The 24,095-nt window shown below is 39.7% G+C and overlaps 1 protein-coding gene across 2 annotated transcripts; it reads right to left on the reverse strand.

The window, feature by feature from the left end:
• Positions 1 to 545: 545 nt before the first annotated feature.
• On the reverse strand, positions 546 to 20,155 carry mntb (MAX network transcriptional repressor b). 2 transcript variants are annotated; one of them, XM_079586934.1, is made up of 6 exons: positions 19,845 to 20,155; positions 14,352 to 15,012; positions 11,535 to 11,576; positions 11,110 to 11,221; positions 3,417 to 3,609; positions 546 to 2,294 (listed from the first exon to the last, which is right to left on the reverse strand). In XM_079586934.1, the coding sequence occupies exons 1-6, from the start codon at positions 19,915 to 19,917 to the stop codon at positions 1,633 to 1,635; spliced, it is 1,743 nt and encodes a 580-aa protein (XP_079443060.1). In that variant the 5' UTR covers positions 19,918 to 20,155; the 3' UTR covers positions 546 to 1,632. The 2 variants fall into 2 exon arrangements, with proteins under 2 accessions (XP_079443060.1, XP_079443061.1); XM_079586935.1 differs by lacking the exon at positions 11,535 to 11,576 and having other exon boundaries at positions 19,845 to 20,098.
• Between the last annotated feature and the right edge of the window lie 3,940 nt (positions 20,156 to 24,095).

Here is a 24,095-nt window from a genome sequence, read left to right on the forward strand (position 1 = left end):
TTTGTTTGTTTTTAACTGAGTGTGAAGTACAGACTGTATCATTTCATCTTCACATCCCCCAAAAAGAAAATGGAACAGAAGATCCAAACCTCGGATTTGGGGCGTTTGCAGCAGGAAGAAGATGTTAAGAGCAGGAATCACAGTGTTCCGTTTGAAAGTGACAGTATTAAGCAACAACGTGGTGTAATGGGATGGCTACTTTGTGCAGGTTAAACCAAGCGAGTGCACTGAGAATGACAGGTCGGCTTTAAGAAGAGCACTGCTATTGGTAAAGGGGCTTTTATATCAGGGTGTTTTAACCTCCTAAAATGCTTGCAAACAAGCGCCTACTTAACGACAATTTACACAATCACGCATAAAAATCGATGAGCGAAGAATGGGACACAACGGCACCGATCCAAACTGGACACTTGCGCGACTTTAACGTTTTTCAACGTGTTGCTACAAGCACGAGGACAGTGGTAATGCTGCTGATTTAAAGAGACGGAAATGCCCGACGTCTTGTAACATTTTAATAGTTTGAAAGGTTAATCAAGTATTACGTTAAATTTCTGAGCACTTGCTGGGAATTATAAATAAATGTACTTTCAAATACATGTCGGAATACAGGTCTTTCTCAGATGTTGAATTGTGTATTAGTCAATTTTCCTTATAACCCATTCGCATCGACACTTTTAAAGGGATGGTTCACTCAAAAATGAAAATGTTGTCATAATTTACTCACCCTCAAGTTGTTCCAAACCTGTATGAGTTTCTTTCTTCTGCTGAACACAAAAGAAGATATTTAAAGAATGATGGTAACCAAACAGTTGACGGGTGAAGAAAGCAGAGGAAAGAAACTCATACAGGTTTGGAAAATCTTGAGGGTGAGTAAATTACAAAATAAAAATAAATGTGGGTAAACTTAAACTATCCCTTTAAGACTGTTTCGTGAGCGCCAACAGGTGTATGAGACTGTATTTGTCAGTTCATGACAGTCTTGTGCGCGTGCGCTTCATATTCAGCAGTGTTGTTGCATTGCGTAGGCAGCAGGTGGCGCCAATGGGCTTGACTTGGGGCTTAGGCACTTACATTTGCTTGCAAGTCAAAGACACTTCGAGGAATCCCATTTTTCAGAAGTCTGAATGTACCTGTTTTTTTACTCAAAAGCCTCGTTTGAAGAGTTTTAAAAGCCCCTAAAAATATGGTTACACAGTAAACGTTTGTTTTTTTCTCTCCTCGTGCTTCCAGTATTGACCTTTAAGCACTCGTCTGTGGAATTTTTTGGTGAATGAATGTAAAGCGTGAAAATTTGCATACAGAAAAAGGGATAGGAGGAAAAGAGAAGAAAAAAATGATTTGTTTTAGCACTCCACTCTCACATTACTAAAGACTGACACCCAATGTCTTCGAATTTAGCTAAGCAAGTGCATTACATGTATTTCATTCCAACGCTGCATGGCAAAAGACACGCAAGCCCCTTCTACACGTGAAAGAGGACACGCTCTGATCCTGAAAAGGTCCCGGCGTGTTTGAGCAACAGTAGTGAATTTCGGACTGGGATCTAGTCGTCGACTAGACCGCCGTCTATCTTGCTCTCGCTTCGTGAGACCTCCTTTCATTGAAGTCTTTCTGCGCACCCTCTCTTTTCTCTCAGGCCAGCTTTAGCGTGCTGACTGGAAAAGGAGGAACAGTTACCATAGTCACTGGATTGAGCACCGTCTGGCCCACCAGCCCAGTGTGATGGTGAGCGACCACGGCCGTGGGTTTCCCCACCATGGTGGCCTGCTGACCCGTGACCGGTGTGCCGTTAACTTGGGCGTGAGTGTGCGGGTGGTGCGCTAACGTGTGCGTGATGTGTCCCACCATCGTCGGTTGTGAGACTGCCACCGACTGCGGGTAAATGGCCGCGGGGAGGTGGGCCACGGGATGCACGGTGATGTGTCCGATTGGCTGGCCGGCACTAGAGGGCGCAATATGCGCCAGATGTTTGGGCCCAGCTGGGATGACGTGATTGACGGCCTGGATGACGGACGCATGGGAGACGGAGGCGTGGGTGATGACTGTTTGCTGAGGAGGGGAGATGATGTGGGAAGGAGGCGCAGGAGCGATGGCTTGAGGGGTGATCACCGCTGCCTGGGGATGGCTGGGTGGGGTGGTGGGTTTGTGTTGTATGGAGATGTGCGTAGGGAGGATGGAGGGTGGAAGCATGGCAGGACGGGGCTCCGACGGCGCCGGCAGTTTAGGTGCAGAAGACGAGGCTGGAGAGGAGAGGATGTCGTCCTCTACGTCTTGGTCGAAGTTGTCTTCACCCTCTGAAAAAAAAAAAAAAAAGTAAAATGATTCATGGTAATTAGATTTTACATTGTCTCTTACCCCCTCAGACATATTAAACTGTATCACATCAGGAAACGATATTTGATATAAGCATGAAATCATACTTTCACTTTCAGAAGAACAAATGTCCCGATTAGTTGTACACATGATGAAAAACTAAGATAAACTGTTTCTGGTGAAAAAAACTCAACATAGGGGACCTCAAAGGAAAGAATAAATATTTGAAATGTTTTAATACATTAATAACTTTTTTAATTGAATTCTATGGGTCTGTTTCTGGTGCAAGACTTTTGCAATGATACAAAATATTCTATTTCAAGTTCTTTTGAACTTTCTATTCATCAACGAATCCTGACAAAAGTATAAAGGTTTCCACAAAAACACAAAGCAGCAGAACAATAAGTTCTTCAAAATTCAGAAATGTTTCTTGAGCTGCAAATCAGCATATTAGAATATCTGAAGGATCTTGTGACAGTTGCTGCGTTTACATGGATTGTAACACTAGCACAGTCGGAATAAAATAAAATAAAATCACATGAAACCACGTCAGTCGGAATTAACTGGACAAATCCAATTATTATTTCATTCGGATAATAAGGCGCGGTTTAAACCTTTTCTAATCCGATCGAGAGGACATATAAACACTTGATCAGATTGAAAACCGAAACTGGAAAGTTCTACGCATGTGCTATGACGTAGAAATGGCGTAATGATGCTCTAAACAAGCCGTTGTTGTTGGATGAAGTGTTGTCATTTTAAAATGTTCCTTCCACTCATCGTCTTTGCAGTGGAGCGGGACAACGTCCCATCAGTCCTTATTACGGATTCTCATCCACAGACGCCTTGTTTTGGGTGCAGGTTTTTACTGCTTGATAAATATAAGCAGCACGGCACAGTGGTTATGTGCTTGTCGTCTCCTAATCAAGACCCGAAATATTTCATCTTGATTAATATAAAGGTAAATGATCGAAAATGTCTGCTTTATCTTTATGTCTGCTCGAAAACAAAGAAAAGGAGTTTAGGAGAAATGTTCCATGTAAACGTAGCTACTGGTGTCTGCTGAAAGTTCAGCTTCACCATCACAGGAATATAGTCTGTACCTGATGCTGTCGATGTGGAGGCCTGATCATCTTCAGGTTGGACAGTTTGTCGGAGTATCCTGTCGATCTCGATGACGTCTATACACTGACTCAACTCGTTCTTCAGCTCCGCGAGTCTCTGCTGAGTGGCGATCTTCTCCCGCGCCAAGCGCTCCATCTCGTGCTCGTACTCCTTTTCTTTCCGCTTCAACGTCTGAAAGAAACATGACATATTAGTCACTTTAATACTCGCATGAATCATATTTATTCATTGTACAAACACTTATCATCCCTCAATCAAACACATTTTCATTTCAGTATGACACATTTCTTTATTTAGCGGACAACCATGTTTTTAACAAATAACCGATGTCTGAACTTTAGAATTTTCTATTTTGAAATATTTCTGTGAATATTTATGCAGAATAAATGGACACACTTGTCATTGGCCACCATACTCTCTAGATATTCATCCATCCCACAAGTGCCATGGGATTTGTAGTGACCGCAGAGAGTCAGGACCTCGGTTTAACGTCTCATCCGACAGACGGTGCTTGTTATGCCCCTGATACACTTCAAGCTAAACTTTTTTTGCCATTTCCAGGCATCGTACTTTTAACGAACTCCTAGTTTTAATCGGATCATCTTCAAATTTGGTGGGTGTAATCATAAGGCCGTTGCGATGCTGAATTGCGAAGATGTTGAGTTTTCATCAAATGTCCTCGGCGGCCTGTCAAATTCTGATGTTTCGCCATTAAACAGGAAGTTGCTGTAACTCAGGCAAACAATGTCCAATCTACCTTTTTATAAGTTTAGGTTTAGTGAACTATACTGGTGAAATTAGAATATGGTGCAAAAGTTCATTTATTTCAGTAATTCAACTTAAAAGGTGAAACTAATATATTATATAGACTCATTACATGCAAAGTGAGATATTTCAAGCCTTTATTTGTTATAATTTTGATGATTATGGCTTACAGCTTATGAAAACCTTTTCACAATATTCTAATTTTGAATTTGGGGTTTCATAAGCTGTAAGCCATAATCATCAAAATTATAACAAATAAAGGCTTGAAATATCTCACTTTGCATGTAATGAGTCTATATAATATATTAGTTTCACCTTTTAAGTTGAATTACTGAAATAAATGAACTTTTGCACCATATTCTAATTTTTCAAGTTTCCCCAGTAATGACCTAGGAAGGAAGCCCAGTGAAGTCCACTTTGGATGGATGAAATGCACCTTAGATGTCAAAATAATTCCAAGGCGAACCTTTTTAAAACAGAGCAACAGTTTGAAGCCACAAGAGAAGAATAAAAGGAAGGGATATGGCAGTCACACAGGCAAACGGTTTGACCCACTTTTTGTGTTAGTCATCTGACCACGGGTCATCAAACCAGGCTAACGGGAACAAATTGTTTAGACATTTAAACCTTTGAAGAGGAACAGGTATGTCCATCCGCATTCAAGAAACTGCGTAAGAGAGGCCGGCTGTGCAAGAGCAGAACTGCTCCGTGACCTCATATTCAACATATGTGCTCGTACGATTTTAGGAAACAAACTGTCCACAGAGAAAAGCAGTTTACACAGCCCGCCCCATCTGTCAAAGCCCGGCGCACGTGACACATCACTCGGTTTCCTCCGTCCCTCCCTCACCTATGCTCTGCCAAAGAAACTGTGTGACAACATGGACATTTTGGCTCCCAATTAGCAGGAGCCCTGTAGAGTCCCAGAGCAACAGAGCATGTGTCTGAGTGCGGAAGCATACAGAGCAGGGACAGTGAGCGAGCATGCAGAGAGAGTGACTGTGCAGAGGTGGATGGTGGCGTCGTGCGTGTCTGGGATTATATAACCCACTGATACAGTACAAGGGAATGTGACTGGTGCAGTAGGTGGAGAGCAGGGAGAGAGAGAGTCCTAGTGAAGCCTGATCCAGGATTTGTCAGATTGGACTGTCTGGCCCTAAACCCCCTTCACACAGCAAGCCAATACACACACACACTCTCTTTCTCACTCACACACACACTCACTCTTTCTCTCTCTCTCACACACACACACACACACACACACACACACACACACACACACACACTCTCTCTTTCTCACTCACACACACACTCTCTTTCTCTCTCACACACACACACTCTCTCTCTCTCTCTCGCTCTCACACACACACACACACACACACACACAAACACACACACACACACACTCTCTCTCTCTCACACACACACACACATTATCTCAATCAAACTCTCTCTCTCTCTCTCACACACACACACTTTACTCCAGTCTTCAGTGTCACATGATCCTTCAGAAATCATTCGAAAATGCTGATGTGCTGCTCAAGAAACATTTATTATTATCATCAATGTTTAAATTATCATCAATGCTGCTTAATATTTTTTGTGGAAACATGATACATTTTTTTTGATTAATAAAAAGTTCAAAATAATGGCATTTATTTGAAATCGAAATCTTTCATAACATTATACATTTCTTTGTCACTTTTGATCAATTGAATGCATCCTTGCTCAATAAAAGTATTCAATTAATTAAAAATAAAATCACACTGACACTGAACAGTAGTGTATATATATAATGTATATAATTAATTAAATATCCAATTAGATTTGATACCAATATATGAGAAAAAAAAATCTAATATCGCTAACTGATATTTTGCAGAAATAGTTTTTATGGCCAGTAAAATATATTTAGTCTCAAAGTGAATTTTAGAGTGTGTTTGTAAGCATTATATGAATGTTAAAACATTGGGGTGTTTTGTGGACTGAACTAAACACTGCTAGAAAAGATATAAAATTGCACTCGAAACGAACATCATATTAGAACGACGACAAAAATACCAGCAGTTACACAAACCTAACATCACAAGTGCTGTCATGAAGTCCTTGGAAACGTGACACTTCAGCTAGTGATGAAGCGAACTGATGATACATCGACTCAAATCCTGATGTGTGCTGACTGACCCCAGCCCAGTTTTAAACCCACTCCATCTTTTGTGTGCCGACTAGACATCCCTACGGACTAGATATTCAGGTCCCACTGGATATCACCACGGCAACAGCTGGAACCCGCTATGGTCTCCTTGGCAACAGAGCAGGGAAGGAGCAGCGTGGTGATGAGGAGAAGGTGTGATGGAGAGGCGAGGGCTCATGCGATTGGCTCACATCGACCTCCAGTGTTTTACAGTCCGATGGCTCTCGCACTCCCTCCTTTCACATCTTCATGCTCGTCTTCCTTCGTGATTAGAAACACTCTCACCTGCTCCTCAACGCTCACTGTCATCACGTGTAGTTTGAAGAAGAGATCGCCACATTACAAGTAACATCCAAACAGTGAAATAATACTGCGTGATGGAGTCATATAAATTGGCTACTATTAAACATGCAATATTTCATTGTTTTTTTTATACAGTACTGGTCAAAAGTTAGGAAACATTATTATTTTTAATGTTTTTGAAAGAAGTCTCTTGTGCCCATCGAGCCTGCATTTATTTGATCAAAAATACAGAAAAAAAACAATAATATTGTGAAATGTTATTATAATTTAAAATACTTTAATATACTTTAAAATATAATTTGTTCCTGTGATGGTAAAGCTGAATTTTCAGCATAATTCCTTCAGTCTTCAGTGTCACATGATCCTTCAGAAATCATTCTGGTATGCTGATTTATTATCAATGTCGGAAACAGTTTTTTATAACCTGATACTTTTTTCAGGATTCATTGACGCATAAAAAGTAAAAAAAAAGGAACAGCGTTTATTCAACATAGAAATCTTTTGCAACAATATATGCTACCATTCAAAAGTTTGGGGTCAGTATTTTAAGAAATTAATATTTTTATTCATCAAAGAATGTTCAATTGAAAAAAAAGTGATAGTAAAGTAAGATAAATATTGTTATACTATTTATAAATAATATTTACTGTATAGGCGCTGCGATTCTTGTCCGGTCTTCTCTCGCAGTTTTGAGTGAATTTTCCTTGGCTTAATTTCAAAAATTGTGTGTATGTCATCAATGATTATTAATCATTTAGCTTGCATGTGTATATCAGCATTACATCATATCAATTGGTCAAATAATATGTACAATTTAGCATTGCCTATCGCAAAAGCCCAAATCAACACTGATGGGACCAAAACATCATTGCATTGCAGCTGTGATCTGATCATGTAATTTGTAGTATCTTGTTTGAAAATGCAACACTCCTGTCCCTGTACTATTACACTATAACCAGTGGGCGTAAAATAAACCTGGTTAAACCCGCAGAAAGCATTTGACTGCATCCAGATCTCAATCTACAGACAGAGGAACCCCCTGCTGTTCCCTGACCACCAGTCTCCTTGGTTACAACGATTCACAGGACTAAAGAAAACAAACACGCAAGGCCACCGACTCAAACAATGAAGCGTAACCTACTTTTACAGAAGCATGCTAAACAACACGCATCACATCCGAAATGAAACAGTCTGTTGATTCATTTAAACAGCCTCATTCGGCATGTGTGGGTTGCCAAGTTTGCAACAAAACCAGCCCCAATACTATTCAAAACCCGTCCAATAACGGCCAAAACTATTCCAATCGCATTCCGATGGGTTCACTTGTATAAAACTTGATCCGGGGAGGTGTGTGTGTGGTGGCTTTAATCCGCAGACTAAAAAACAACTCGCACCAACAGTGTAAAAGTATCCAAATTCAGCGGGAAATCGGCAGACTTGGCAACACCGCTGAGCACGCTGAGGGAGAGGGGAGGAGGACAGCAGCTGACGTCACCGAGCTCGCGCTCGCCATGTGCTCATGCCTCACGTGGACGCGGGAGAGGGAGGGAGAGAGAACAGCGCTTGCGGATGAGAGTAGCGTGCAAGTGGGCGGACCACACTCCCTCGCTTGTGCTTATTGTGTCTTTATAACCATCTCCGGCTTCAGTTTTATAGCTTTTCAGATCATGTTAACTCAGGTATATATCATTCATTAACAGGTCACCTTTCCGCCCACGCCATTATATTAATTGTCATGGCTGCAGTCTGCAAATGAAATGATGGAGCGTGACCTTGGCGCTTTTATGTCTGTCAGCTGTATCTACGTCAGTCTTAATGTTCTGATCCGGGCAAAATGATATGCACTTTAGCACCTTAACAAAGGGAAATATGATGTTATGTTGACCCACATTCTGTGACTGACCATCAAACTTCATTTTAATGTGCAAAATGATTTGTAAAATAAATCAAGGATTCTATCCGCAGGAATCCGAAGTGAGATTTTTAACATTAGACGTTGAACATCAGGCAATGAAAAACCAGATGGATAGAGAAACAGCCAAATGGAAACAAAGTAAGAAAAGAACAGGGGAAGAGGGTAAGGGAAATATATAGAGCCCACACTGAGAAGAGTTCGACCCGGGATGTTTTGGCAGATGCACATGACACCATTCTGCCAGTAAAGTATGTGCAGAGAAGTGGATGTGGGAGGGAGTGTGAGAACAAGAGCATAAGGAGGAAACGCTCTACAAATCCCCATCTTGTGACCTATTCCCAACCCATATTCCCAACAGGTTTTACAATTACAAGTTATTTGTTATCATACAAATATGCTTTAGGCTTAAACTATTTTATGCATTCAAGTTGACGTCTAACTTGTTTTAATTTAGGTCAGAGGAAAAACAGTCACGATCAAAACTCCATCATCACATTTAAACATTAACTTTTACAAGCACACAACAGTCATCGGTTATCCTGCAAATGGCATAAGGCTCGATGTGTGTTTCTAGGTGAACCTCATTAAAACATGACTGGTTCATCAAACATTAAAGAAAATAAGAAAAAAAATGTATGATATAAATATACATTTTAGGGTTGTCAAGTGATTGAAATTTTTAATCTAATAATTACATGATGTGCCGATTAATTAGTCTCATTAATTGCACATTCAATTTGGCTGAGGAAATACCCAAAATAAATTATTGTGTAAGTATTAAATAGACATTACAAAAAGTAGCTTTAGAAAGACATTTTTTATTTGTTTTAACAGAGTTTATTACACATTTTAAGCTACAATGGCCACATTTTTCTCAGAAACTGCATCTGAATTGGTATTTAGATATATTTACAAAGCAAAACAGTTTTGTTTAGCAACATTCTTCAAAATGTCTTCTTTTATGTTCCGCAAATGAAAGAAAATCGTACAGGGTTGAAATGTAAAAATAAATAATTTCTTTAAGCAAACTACCCTCAAAATATGAAAAGAAATTGAATACTCCAAATAAGAAACTATGGGGCGCTTTCACACTTGGTTCGACGATTGCCTGTTCCGAACCCGAGTTCGATTGCTCCCCCCTCCCCCGATGGACTGTGTTCACATTATATTATTTTTATCAGAACCGATAAGCTGCAGCTGGCGCGTAATCGTGTTGCTTGGTAACTGGCGCCGCTATGAATGAAAAGGAAAATTGCTCGCTTCACATTTGTTCTTCTTTTTTTTTTAAACCTTTGGTTTTGTTTACAAAGAAAAGATACAGAGACACGCTTGCGTCTGTCTGCCGCAAAAGTACTACAATCGTTCCAAAGACAGCGGGCTGTCCGCCGAAGACAATTTTTGCGGAGGCAAAAGGCACGTATAAATCATCTCTCTGCTTGCAGTGCGTCAATCCCGCTTTTCATCAAGGTAAGAGACACACACACACACGCGCACTGCCGACTGTCCTGTCAACCACATTATACGTCATCAATAACGGTTCACTTCCGCGATTTGGTACGATTGCGTTCATATCAGCAGCGAACCGTAGCCTACTGGAGTTCACATCAACCGTACCCCAGACCACCCTTTTTAAGCGGACTCGAGTACGGTTCGCGGGTGCACACCCGAGTTCGGAAGACAGCGTTCACATCATCCAAACGAACCAAACTCTGACGTCATTCACACCCGGGTGCTCACCAAAAGTGCTAGTGTGAAAGCGCCCTAAAACTGCCAGTAGGTGGCGGTAAATGTCAATTAAATTCGTTCAAAAGGCTGATTCAATCATAAAAACAAAGTAAATTGCTCTTTTTATGAATGGGCCATTGAATCATTGGTTCACCGATTGATTCACTCAAAATGCGGATTCATTCAGTAATGAAACACCACTGTGTGTTGCTCGGAGACACAACAGTTCAGCTGTCGCTTTATAGGCAATATTTTCATTGGCAAAATTGAGCAAAAACAGAAAATATTCTGTCTAAAATATACCACAATATTAACTTCTTATTTATTGAACTCTTATAAATCAATGTCACATTTGTACTCGTGCGATTCACGTGATATTGCAGTTGTTGCACGTGTGATATTGCTTAACTGTATCACATATAAGACAAATGAGAGAATCTTTTTTGCCCTGATATCTTGAATTTTAGGGCCATTTACAACTGCATTCTATTGGCTCCATCAGGCAGTGAGTTGTTGCCCTGCATCATGTTCGTAACCAATCAAATGAATGAAATGTAAAATGACCTACATTAGAGGCTGGGGCGCGGCGGGTGCGTTAAATCATTTTAAACACGTTATTTTTCCCATAATTAATTTAATTAACGTGTTAAATTGACAGCCCCAATATATATATATATATATATATATACACACACACACACAGCTTAAGTTGAATGCTCATAAAATCCTTGTTTTATAACACACACATTCAATCCCATCTTTGGCTTACCTGGATGTAGCGGAGGGCACTCCTCAGGACACTCAAATTGGAAGTTTTCTTTTCATCCACATTAGGAACGTTCTTCTTGAGGGTGTCAAAACATTCTTTTAGATGTGCTCGTCTGTGACAGAAAGAAAAGCACTAATCATTTTTTTTTGTGCAAAGCAAGTGAGAGTTTTAACAGATGTTGACGCGAAGCAATTTGGTGATGCAAGTAACAGCAATGAGGTTACTAGAAGGGCAAAGGCCTTCAAGCCAATAAAACAAACAGTGCACTAATTGCAAATCGACCATGGGTTAATGTATCTGTGATCAGTCCTGCAACCAAGCAACTTACAATAAGGCGACTGCACCTCAAACTCAATGAGTTCATATGCTCCGCTTCCGTTTGTCGAAATGAATAAACACAAAAATGTAAACAGAAGTTCACCCACCTGTTCTTTTCCAGCTTGTTGTGAACTTCTCGAGTACCAGCTCTGCAGGGAAAATATTAAATACGTTTCTACGCTGCATGTAAACTTTCATAAATCAACCCATTACATTTCATATCATGGTCTCTTGCACGGGTGTACAAATAAGTACTTCACTGCAAAAAAAAAAAAAGTCTGTCATTGCTCACCCTCATGTCATTTCAAACACTTTTTTTCTACCAGGGAACACAAAAGATTGTTCATGCAGCTCTTACACAAACAAAGACAGCATACACTAACCAGGGGTTGCTCAAGCTCCAAAAACAAAATGTATAAAAGTGGTATTAGGTGTCTTCTGTTGCCAAATGATAGCTTCATGTGAACAACAGGGCAAACCGTCACTGAAAATCTTCCTCTCATTGGCACGTATGCGAGTTTAATTGCAAAGTTTAACCATCATAGAGTGACAGTTTATCATTTGCACATGTTTTGGCTCCACATTCAAGCATCATTCACCATTCCAGCGCAAGAAGAGGCTAAAGAGAACTCACATGCTGTTATTTGTGCGCACAGCCACACACACACACACATGCATTTCCTCACCAATCAGGGCTCATCAAGTAAGGAATAATTGACAACCAGCCGGTGAATTATTAAAAATATAATGCACACCCGAGGTGTAACATTACTGTAGCATTACCACCTCGGTATGCATTATTTTTCTAATAATTCAACAGCCCGTCGTCAATTATTCCTTACTTGACGAGCCCTGATCAGTGGCAAAATACATGAATGTGTTTGGCATTGACAAACCTACCATTTTTGAAAATGTGCGCAAAAAATTTAAGTGTTTTAAGCTTTTTATCTGTGATCTCAGTGAATAATAAAAACATACTCATATTTCATTGTTTCTCACATGACACTATCATTAGCCTTCAGAATATAGTGGGGGAGCCAGAAGGATGTCATGGTCGACTGGACACCCCTGACATGTGATTGGCCACTCTGGGTGCCAGCTTAAAATGTCTTCGGACACTGCAATGGTCGTGACTCGTGGTATGACGCCCTGCAGAGTCTTCTTTTTTTTATTATAAACATGAATTAAACATAACAAATAGCAATACATTCAAAATGTAAAAATGTAGTCTACTCGACCTTACTGCAAAGAAATCGTGCTTTTAATTCAGCCAAGGGGTGAAGTCATGACATATCGATCTTCTACTGGTCACAAGTCTTCACGTGATGCGAATTCACAGGTCACCAAACTTGAACTTTGGAACGCAGCGAAATGCCAAACTTGCTTGCGTCTGCGGTCTGACGCATTCACATGCATATGAATGGAAGTCAATGGAAGGAAAAGAGCAGTGTGAGTGCCTGCCCCTTTAATGTATATGCTAATTATTAAGAGAATATTAAGGTTAGTTAAAAGAAACAGAAGAATAAAAATATAACGCGCTATGGGAACGCGTCCGGTGTGCATCACATCCGTTTTGGTGTGAGTTAAGGGTTTAGGTTTTCTGAATCTCTTTTACGAATTTGGGTCACTGTGCAAGTTAACTTTTGCTCCAATAACAGACAGTTAATCAGATAAGAGAAATAAGAGTGCTCCAAATTTAGCCTACCTACCATACATTATGTTCACATCTGTGCTAGTAATGTCACAGTGTCGTACTCTAGGTAATGTGAATTAGGCAGGTTAGGGTTACACACTCATTTTCTTTCATGGTCTACAGACCCCCTGAAGAAGCCTTGGACACCCCATGTATAAAACTCTTGTTCCTCCACTGAATGAAGGAGTCATTAAAACTAATTTTATTGTCTTTTTCTACCAAATATCACTTCACAGAATAAAGAAAGTCATCTGGGTTTGGAATGACATGAGGGTGAGTAAATGATGACATCAGAAATCACAAATGCAGTTTGCATCCTGCAAACACAAAGCATGACCTGAGGCTCACTGAGCGTTACTTCTGGGTCACCGTACAGGACAGCATCCTACTTTTCAAAATTGCAAATCTCCCAACAAAATAGCCAACCCAGTTTCATTCAGTTATGATTACATGATGTGTGTCCTACAATTTAATCTCCACTGCTTTGAAAAATCTCTTCAGCTTTCTTGTAGGGCTGCACGAATAATCGAAATCAAACAGAAATCGCGAAGTGGCTTGGTGCAATATTCTGTGGTTTTCTGTAAAAATAAAAGTATTGTAATTTTACAGTTGGAATGTAAAAGAAAATCTATTATTATATTATTTTTGTTAAATAATATATTTTTTATTTCAGTAATATAACAGTGTATTAGTAACAGTAAATATTTCTAATTTTGATGTTATTCAGTATTTTTTATTTTGTAATAATGATTCTTATTATAGTTATTATTTTATAGCCATATTGATATATAAACATATACACACACACACAATATATATATATGTATATATACACACACACACACTAATGCTGTCAAATCGATTAATCTTGATTGACCGCATATAACATAAAAGTTTTGGTTTGGATATATATTACTATTTATATATTATTTATGTGTGTATGTATGTGTGCATGTATGTGTGCGTGTGTGTGTGTGTGTGTACAACCATTTTCATTTGTATATTTATACACATACATATATATATATATATACACACTGTATATATAGATAGTAATATATTCGCATATATATATATATATATATATATATATATAGATATTAGATAAACAAAAACTTTTATGTCAGATGTGATTAATCACAATTAATATATTTGACAGCACTAATATATATAGTTATATATATATCGTGCCACTCTACTTTCTTGTTTAAAACCACAAAACATGGCTCACCCTCCAGGTCTCCTTTTCCCGTCCAGGTTGCGTGGATCTTCCACAGTGGCTCCATTAGTCCTGGGCGGTTGTCCTGCCTGAACCTGTGCCGGCGTGGGCTGAGGTTGGGGTAGCGCTGGCTGGGGCAGGAGGGTGTGTTGCTGAGGTGGGTGCTGGGCTGTGATGATGGGGGCGGGATACGACTGCAGCAGTGTCTGCGTCTGCAGCTGTTTGGGGCCGTTATTCGACGGAGACAAGCTGTTCATTTCTGTTTTTACATGTGCAATCAAGTGACGATGTTGCTGTAGCTGCTGCTGCTGAGGAGGGGAGTGCGCATCTTTGCCATTGTGGCTGAAGAGAGGGGCTGCTGGCGGGGACAGGGCCGTGGCCAAGGAAGTGACCACTGGCATTGGAGAGACCGTGTGTAGGGACGAAGCAGTCTGAATGGGAAGGCCTGCAGGGTTGGCAGGGACCACCGGGATGGGGATGACAGCTATGGGAACAGGTGGTGGGAGGGGAGGGGGCGGGACCGGAGGGTGGTGCTGGTGCTGGCGGTGCGACTCGAGCCGCATGTCTTCTGCCCAGGTCACATGGTTGAGTTGGACAGTCTGGATAACCGGGGCGGAGAGCTTCTGCTCAGCCTCACGGGACAGCAGGGCCTTCTCTCTCTGCTGCTCCTCCTCTGTAGAACAAGAAAGAAAAATGTTAGGCACAAAAAAAAGACTAAATGCGTGCTAAAGACCTTTCTGCTATTTGAGAATAACATCCACCTTTTTCCTAACAAGCCTGGAGCATTTTAGATTATGAGAGGGGGAGGTTTCGGAAAACTTCCGGTTTGGGGAAGTTCGTTTCAAAAAGACTGTAACAAATCATTTCAAATCATAAGGCTGCGCTACAAAAAAAACGTATCCGTCAGTTTGACTGAATGATATTTTCAGACGTCAGGAGAATAATGTAACGCTTGGTATGTTAATGTGACATTGTATAACAAGACTATATGTAGCAAGACCTCTTTTCAGTCACTGCATGCTTTTCCGCCTGATTCTTTTTTCCCCTTTTTTATTTCCGCTGTAACAGTGGGAAAAAACAACAACAACAACATATACTGTACTGTGCATTTGTGGTTTGCGCTCCCGATTTACTTCACAATATATCCCATGAATAATTCACTGGAATACACTAGGAATTTCTCATTTTTCTCCCAAATCCTCACATCTCTTTTCAGGTTTGTTTTCACATGGATGCTTTAAAATGTAATCGTCTCCCCTTTTCACTTCTAATCCCTATAGCAGTGTTTACTGGAATTTTTCTAAAAGCGGGTAAATACAATATTTATTGTCTGTCAAAATGATTGGAAACCACTTTAAAAATATTCTCTCTCAATGTTCCAGTTAATGAAAATTGTTGATTAAGGCAACGTATGTTACATAAATATTACTGCTGCAGAAATAATCAAGCTTTTGGGGTTATTGTTGTATTAATTTGAAAATCTTTATTATTGCATAGCAAACCTTTTGCTGATTGTTTACAGTTTAACAGAAGTTACTCCCATAATTCAGGAAATTATGCAAACTTTTGGATGCTGTATAAAAAAATGCTTACTGGAAACACACGCTGAAGTGAATACAAATTCTAAAATGTGCACGCACACACACACACAAAATAAATAAAACAAATATATATATTTGCTTGGTGAACATTTTTTATTCTGTCAAAAATAAACTACAATGAAAACACATTTACTGTATAAATAACTAGATGCTCGTCGCTCAATAAAAAACCTATCAAGTCATGTGATTAGGGTTGGAGTTAGTATTTTGATTTTTCACAAATTAAATTTGCTGCTTGAATGGAAACATAGTTATTCCAAGTTATTCCAGACCAATATATCAGCCAGGCTTATTAGTGATTATGGGAAAATAACTTTGTCCAATATCTACCAACACCCATTGAAATAGATACAAAAAATGATTTCTGATTTTCAGTAAATATTGTGTGAAATACTTCTACACAAAATTGCAGAAATGAAAGAAAACCTAATTTGTGGTCATTAAATTGTATCATGTCAATTTCAATTGGCCATTAAAAAATGAAACCAAGTTGGCCAACACGATTTGCATTACTTCTGTTCTTGAGACTGTAAGAGATTACTTATCTACGCAAGAACAGACTATCACAGCATAAGCTAAATGTTTTTTGTTTTTTGCTCCAGGTATCGTCTTACGGTTATTCATTTTCCTTATGAAATTCACATTCACATTAGCCCAATGTATTTGCCTGGTTCATTAATAGCCTGAAGTAAATGGTCACAGCACAGATTTCAAAGGGTGTTATTTAACATTTATTATACAGCCATGATGGTATTTCTGATTGACTTTTGGGGGATTTTTTTTATTTATTTTTTTACATTTGAGCAAGAGGAGTAGAAACTAAACTATAGCCACAGCCCACAGCTAATACATATCATGATATCAGTAGCAATACTAGAGATCAATGCCAATTTAGAGATAACTAATGGAAATAATTAGTGCTTGTCTAAGCTCTGACTAAAAAGCTCTCAGGACTGTGAAGTGTAAAATAATTATGAGAAGCTGCAGGCCAACAGAGACAACCCTGTGATTTAATACATCTAAACGGTCTACGCTATTCTTCTAGCAGGGCTCAAAGCCTGCAGTGTCCTTAAAGTTTCCATTTTAAGCAGGAAAAGCCGATGAAGGGCACACAGTACTGTCTAAATTGCGTGGGGTATGTGAGCTAGCTGTCCTGAGCGGTCTGTCTCTTTAAGAGAGAAGCCCCAGTAAGAGTCTTCTGCACTGACATCACACAGCAGTCTGCAGGAGAAGCCAAGAGCTGCCGCGGGGAATCTGAAGCCGGGCCGCACCATCTGCAGCCGAAAATGCCACCATGACCGCGCGATTTCCATGATTGATGGATGGATCTATTGTTTAGCCCCGTCGATCTATATTCAGTTGCATCTGAGATGTGACTTCAGATCGATTTTTGAATATTAATATGGGGGAGGAATTTGGGCTGGGGCCAAGTGTCATCTGCACTGCAAGGACTGGGGCAGTTGTGGCCTAATGGTTAGAGAGTCGGACTTGTAACCCAAAGGTTGCCGGTTCGATTCTCAATACCGCCAGGAAACGACTGAGAAAGGCACCTGACCCCCAATCGCTCCCCAGGCGCCGCAGTGAATGGCTGGGTGTGTGTGTGTGTGTGTGTGTGTGTGTGTGTGTGTGTTCACTACTGCTCCTAGTGTAATAATAATAATAATGTGTGTGTGCTAACTTGGATGGGTTAAATGACTCGGACAAATTCCGAGTATGGGTCAACTTCCCTTTCCTTCACTTCACTGTGCAGCTTGTTACCGGCGAATGAAAGCATGCCGCCGACACTATATTGCTTGTCTAGGAAACCTTCTTAAGGTTCAAACCATGATATGCGGGAATCCTCCTGCATCAGCAGAACTAATAATCCTGAGTGTAAAAATCATTCGCAGAATCCCTCAAAAATCATGCATATTTCTCCATTATATAACGGGAGAGGGAAAATACATACCGAAATGTAATTTCCCTTGATATTTACATGCATACACATAAATAAACAGCATAGTAACCAGCAGGAATGGAATCACAAACGCTTCAAGGGCACTCCTGAAGTGAACTGTGTCATTGTGCAAACATTGTACAGCCGGGCTAATAAGCTCTCAACAGCTCATGAATATTTTGCTCTCCATAAGCAGGATGTAAAGCTCTTGAGACGTCAGGACACAGATGAGATACTATGATGGTCCGCGGGCTTTAAGAGTGTGTGTTAGAAACATGGCATACATGTAGGACTAAGCTGTGTATTTAGGACAAAGGGACCTTCTGATAAAGTTCCTCACGTCTAGTATACCATTCTATTTTCACAGGCTAATGCGGAAATCATGACCAAATATTCTCAAACAAACTAGACCAGAATAGCGCAAAAGATTTTAAGAGGCTTTTTATCAATTGCATGAACTTTACTCGCATTAAAAGAAATTGCCACCTTCATTTTGAGCAATAAAATCAAATGCAAACATGACATTTGATTTAACAACAAACTTATCAACCTAACCTCTGTGTTAACCTCTGTGAAGTAAATTGTGTCCGGACAACTAGTTAAGGACCATTCATGTCTTTAACGCTATATATTAATTTAATTTATGTCTAGAGCAACTGAAAGCTTAACCAGGTTTGACTGTATTAAAAAGGAAAGGAAATTCTCTTCACTTTTTTATGCGAATAAAAGTGCCTTTTTGATAACGTTGTTCAGGAAATGTGGGGGATCATTTGCATTTCCTTCAACATGAAGCCCCACAAAGAGTCTTTAAAAGAGATTTAATACGCCACATTTGGAGATTGCATGCCATTTTCTACATCTAGTACAAGGTCAAATATTGCGTAAATGTATGCGAAGTTTGTACATTTAAATAGAGCCTTTCAGGAGAAAGACCTTGCAGAGATGTTCAAAAATACGCCAACAACTGCACTTATTGTTCTGCAACCTATTCATCTGTATACCAAGAAAATCAAACACAGTCTGCAAAGCTCTTTTGGATGTGCATGTAAAATGCACATTATATAACTTCTGCATTGAGGGAGGGTGGCGTTGCCCTATTTTCTCCCCAGTTGTGACCTGGGGAGGGGGGGGCTGTCTGGCGCGCACGTGGTCGAAGAGGGCGGTCTTTCAGCACGCGGTATTTGCAGTGGGTGTGGCTCTACTGACACGTCACCTCGAGAATGAAACAAAAAGCCCCCCGCTCTGTTTAAAGCGATAAATACATCGCGACTATAATCTTACATCGCCTGCTTTATTGAATATCGGAATATAGTACTCCAACAACAAGCGAAACGAGTTTAAACACGAGGAAGTGTAAAATGAAAAGTAGGCTGGTCTTTAAAGTCATGAGTGAGATAACCACTCAGCAATGTCACTATGTAAAAAAAAAAAAAAAACCTTTGGTCTAATGCCACCGCCCAACGCATAAGAAACACGACATTCGCTACTTTTAGCTAGCAGGTTTCAATTGTTGCTACATTTGTAGCTGTAATTTTTTCATTTTACCCAAACAACACAAGAGCAAAAATGTTTAGCTTACGTTGTCTGACTAAATAAAACCTAAATAAATAAAAGCGACGCCCCGTGTACTGGGGTAAACGTACCCACCCACCGCAGCGCTATTGAGCGAGTATAGTAGCACACTATATATAGCATGGATTTAACCCGGAAACCGAGTGAGCGAAATATGCCCTAGTCACCAAGACTGCACCCTACAAAGAGTGGAAACCCGTGAACATGACCACTGAAAAAGACCATTCGCAATGCTTATAATAAGAAGCTGATTTGCAGTTTTTTTTATGTTGTAGTTATTTATCTTGAATTGAACCGGCATGAAAATGCTATTTGCTGGGCAAAATCCCAAACAGTTCATGCGTGTCTAATTTATCCTGTGGATCTATGCAATCACCCAGTTCCCCCCCGCCTTACCACGTGTAATCTGTTGTTGCTGGGCTTGCCACTCCAAATACCTGGCCGCTTCCAATAGAGTATCGATACTCATTTTGAATACCGATACAATAGGTTCCCGTTAAAATGTATGCAAGTCCCCGATACAGATATACGTGTTGGCTTAATCACAGTAAAATCCACTGGTTTCCAAAGACAGTCATAAGACATCCAGGGCGCTCCCGAAATTCTTCAGACACACATTACTTCACTGGCAACAAGATGGCGATTGGAGTAACAGAAAACACAACAAGTCGAAAGGCATACCGTCCAGGGTCCGCCCTCGTCGTGCTACTCCTCCCTCATACTACCAGTGATTAAAAAGTAGGGCAGAACACGCTGTCACGATAAGCGATAGGATCGGGAGTCCATGATGAACATAACATCGCAAATGAGATCGAAATGTGTATATAAATTATCAAGACTTCGGAATGAGTTTTATGAGACAATAGATTATGTGTAAATTGGTTTCCGATCCCTTACTAGAACATAAAATGAGGAAATAGTGTGAAACGACTATGGATTCCAGTTTCCGGGTTTTCGCGGTAGTCCTACCCTGCAGTGCATTAGCACATGTCGATGCGAGGGAACCAATGGGCGTGGAGAACAACAAGGCATGGTGTCTGTCCACATGGGCACCCGCTAAAGACTGAGCGAGGCTCATTTGCATGGCGAGACCGTGTACGGCAAGCCGCCTTGCATTCATTTCTCTTTACTAGCATCTACTTTTGTGACTAGGACTTAAATACTACACTGTAAAACAGCTGGTTTCAAAATAATGATTTCTGGGTTATTTGACAACCCAGCCCTGGGTAAATATTAGACAGAAGTTAACATGCTGGGTTAGTTTTATACTTTAACCCATTTGCTGGGTTGTTTTTGACAGTGCTGCTGAGTCAGTCAACCTATTGAAGATTTTTATTTTATTTTAAATAATAAAAATTCACTTTAAAATCTGTTCCAGGTTACATAAAAAAAAACAGCTTTACCTTGTGCCATCTTGTCCTTAAAGTCGGCATGAAATCAAAATTGACCCTATTTACTTTGTTAGCTGATATTAGTCTTGTGGTGAACAATTAATCCGTGCAAGTTAATATACGGAAAAAAATTGTTTGCCGAAGTTATCTTTAATCAAAGTCTGAAAAGTTACTTCCGGGTCTGGAATGGTTCTTTTTTCTGATGACGTAGGCATGAGAACTTGGGTTGTTTAAACGCTTAGCCACTCCCCTCAAACCGTTACTCTGCTATGGGCGAGAGATGGAGAGGAGGAGCGCTGAAGTAAAACCCTGCCCTCTGTTCAATATTCCCTTTCACTCGGAAATGCGTCACAACACTTGAGAAAAGTCGTTTTCAACTTCCGGTTCACGCGGACTTTAAGTTTCAACCAGTCAAACGCATAGCGCGACCACAGCTGCAGCGCTAGGACACAAGATCAACATGCAGCGCTCCTCTTACAGTAATCAGAGCGCACAGCAACTTTGATACATATGACAGGGATGCTGCATCGTGTTTCAGCCCTGGTCGCGCATTCGTTTTGCGGGAGGTGAAACTTCCAATCGAGTTGTATAGCGTTCCAAGCAGACGTTAGCTGCGTCGTATATGTAAATAAAATACGGTCAAATGTGAGACTTCAGATGTTTTCCAATTTTGTACAGTAATAATTTTATAGGAATACAATGTAATACAAACCTTAATTTCATTCAGGATGTTTCCCCTCATGACATTTTCTCTCAGAACATTGAAAACAAAATGACCGTTGACAAATGTATCTACTAGTTTTAACCGGTTTGGCACAGACTATCCAACATTGGGTTACATTGACCCAGCACTGGGTTGGTATGTGAGGGGGTTCATCATTTGTATTAACAGTAAAAATGACCCAGCAGCTGAGTTACAGAAAACCTACTCCGCACCTGGGTAAAAATATATATTAAAAAAATAACCCAATAAAATGACCAAACAGGCTGAACCCAGCTTTTGGGTTAAAAAATAACCCAGCATTTTTCAGAGTGACCCAGCACACAGGTAAAAATGATATGTGCTTCAAATATTAACCATTCACTTCTGACATGTATGTAGTTCAATTGCTGTTGGTATGTATTCCAATTCTTCTCATTAGCTTGTAGGCTTAGGCTACTTCTTTCTTAGTTAGTTGTCACTAGTGGTAGTAAGCTACTTTTGAAACACTATGGCCCTGTCCCAAATGGCACACTTCATGTGCACTTGCAGTCTTGTGGACTTACAACGGCTGCCTCATACATGTGCCCATTAAGTCCACAAGACTATCTCTCATTTGTTATTTTAGATTTCAGAAGGCCTAATATGTGATATGCGCCCTCGATGCATACTTTTGCCGAGCCCGAATCAGATTTTTTTTTTACTTGTCATAATGACAAGTCAAAATGACTACTTTATAGTTAAATTAAAATTGTTACTAGTAGGCCTAATTAAACATTTTCTAACAATTGGAATACACACTTTCTGAGAAGATAGAGCCTATATATATATATATATATATATATATATATATATATATATATATGTATATATATATTTTTTATTTTTTATTTTTTTTTATTCAGTTAGTACTGGGAAACTATATGCTTTTGCAATAAGAATGAAAAAGTAGTTAACTGTAAGAGATCGTAATCATTTTAGTTACTAGTACATTATGTTACTAGTTTTTAGTTTTACGGAATGCATGTTAGTTCGGCTTGCCATAAAACGTGAGCATGCCTCGCTGTCTTGCTACCTGCCAATCATCCTGAACGAGTATCGAAATGGACACGCCCAGGCCCAGATCGTGGTTAGGCTTGTTAAAAGTGAATGTTCGCTGTATTATAACGTTACACGCGAAAACAAAGTGCAATCCAATAATCTCTGCGCCTTGGCTATACGAAGATTTTTGTTTTGTATGCGGTAGTCGCACACCAGCATGTTTGTCTGGTGTGAGTTTTATTTGATCCTGCAATAAAAGTTATTGAGCAACCGAGGGCGCGGTGGACAGACGTAGTCACGAGTGACGTAACTCAAATATTCAGCTCAGCTTGTTTAACAGGCTAGTTATGCCACTGAATAAACAAATTATTATGATTTTCACAAACATGTCTGAATATATGTATTAAGTAATTTAAAGAAGTAACATCTAAAAGCAAAGACAGCGCGCGCGTTTTTTGCTTTTTACTGGTATTAGCTAAGCTACGAGTAAGACAAAACTTCATTCAGGTCTGGAAAGCTGTTCAGTATTTAAATATAATTATTACAATTATATTTCACTTAAATTGTATATACACATCGTATTATTACTATAATAATGTTTTTATGGATATAAACATGAATACATTTAATACGACCTATTACCTTGAAAGATGGTCTGAATTCATACGTTTTTTTTCACAATATAAAGACTTTTTAAAGGCACGTGTATTACTTAAGGTTCAGTATTGTGAATAAACGAGCGTGTTATGTGGTGCTGTAACCGCATTGTGGCTCGTGCCATGCTGACATCTCTATGAATGAACGCTTGCATGGCAACAGACTGTGATTGGCTGATTTGTAGGGATACCCTAGATGACCAGCACACAGTCAGAGTGTCTCGGCCAATCAGCACTGAGCTCAGAGGTGCGTAAGACGAGCTGATACACGCACACACAAATACACACGAACAGACAGTCAACATTAAGTGCATGCCAGTGTTTCACACATAAACAGCAAAAGCCGACACACGCAGCTCGTGTATTACACGGTACTGTCTTTGCTAACTAGCCTATGCTCAGTATGCAGCACTGAGAGAGAGTCTGCAGTCGAACTGCTACTCACAGCCTTTCCCATGAGCTATTGCAGGTTTGATGAAGATGATGATGATGAAGTGAGTGATGTCTTTCTCCTCTGACCTCTGTAAGTCAACAGCATACAGATAACATTTTAACCTCTCTGTGTGTTTGTATACTATATATCTGTAATTTATATTTTATAATTATTTGAATTGAAAAGAAAAAGAAAATGAATGCTGGTAAATATCTAATTGCTTACAACAATGGATAAAGATATAGATGCAAAAGGTATAGGCTGCTTTTTTTTTATAGATATTCTTTGTAGCCTTTTTAGTTAAATTTAATGGAGAAAATGCAGGTTAAAAATGCATATAGTTTTTAGTATCGGAGCCAAACTTTACATATAAGCCAAGACTCTCAAAATACACATTAATTTATATATTTATTTTAAGAAGGTATG

The sequence above is a fragment of the Phoxinus phoxinus genome, assembly GCF_949152265.1.
Source record: "Phoxinus phoxinus genome assembly, chromosome: 17".
NCBI lineage: Eukaryota > Metazoa > Chordata > Actinopteri > Cypriniformes > Leuciscidae > Phoxinus > Phoxinus phoxinus.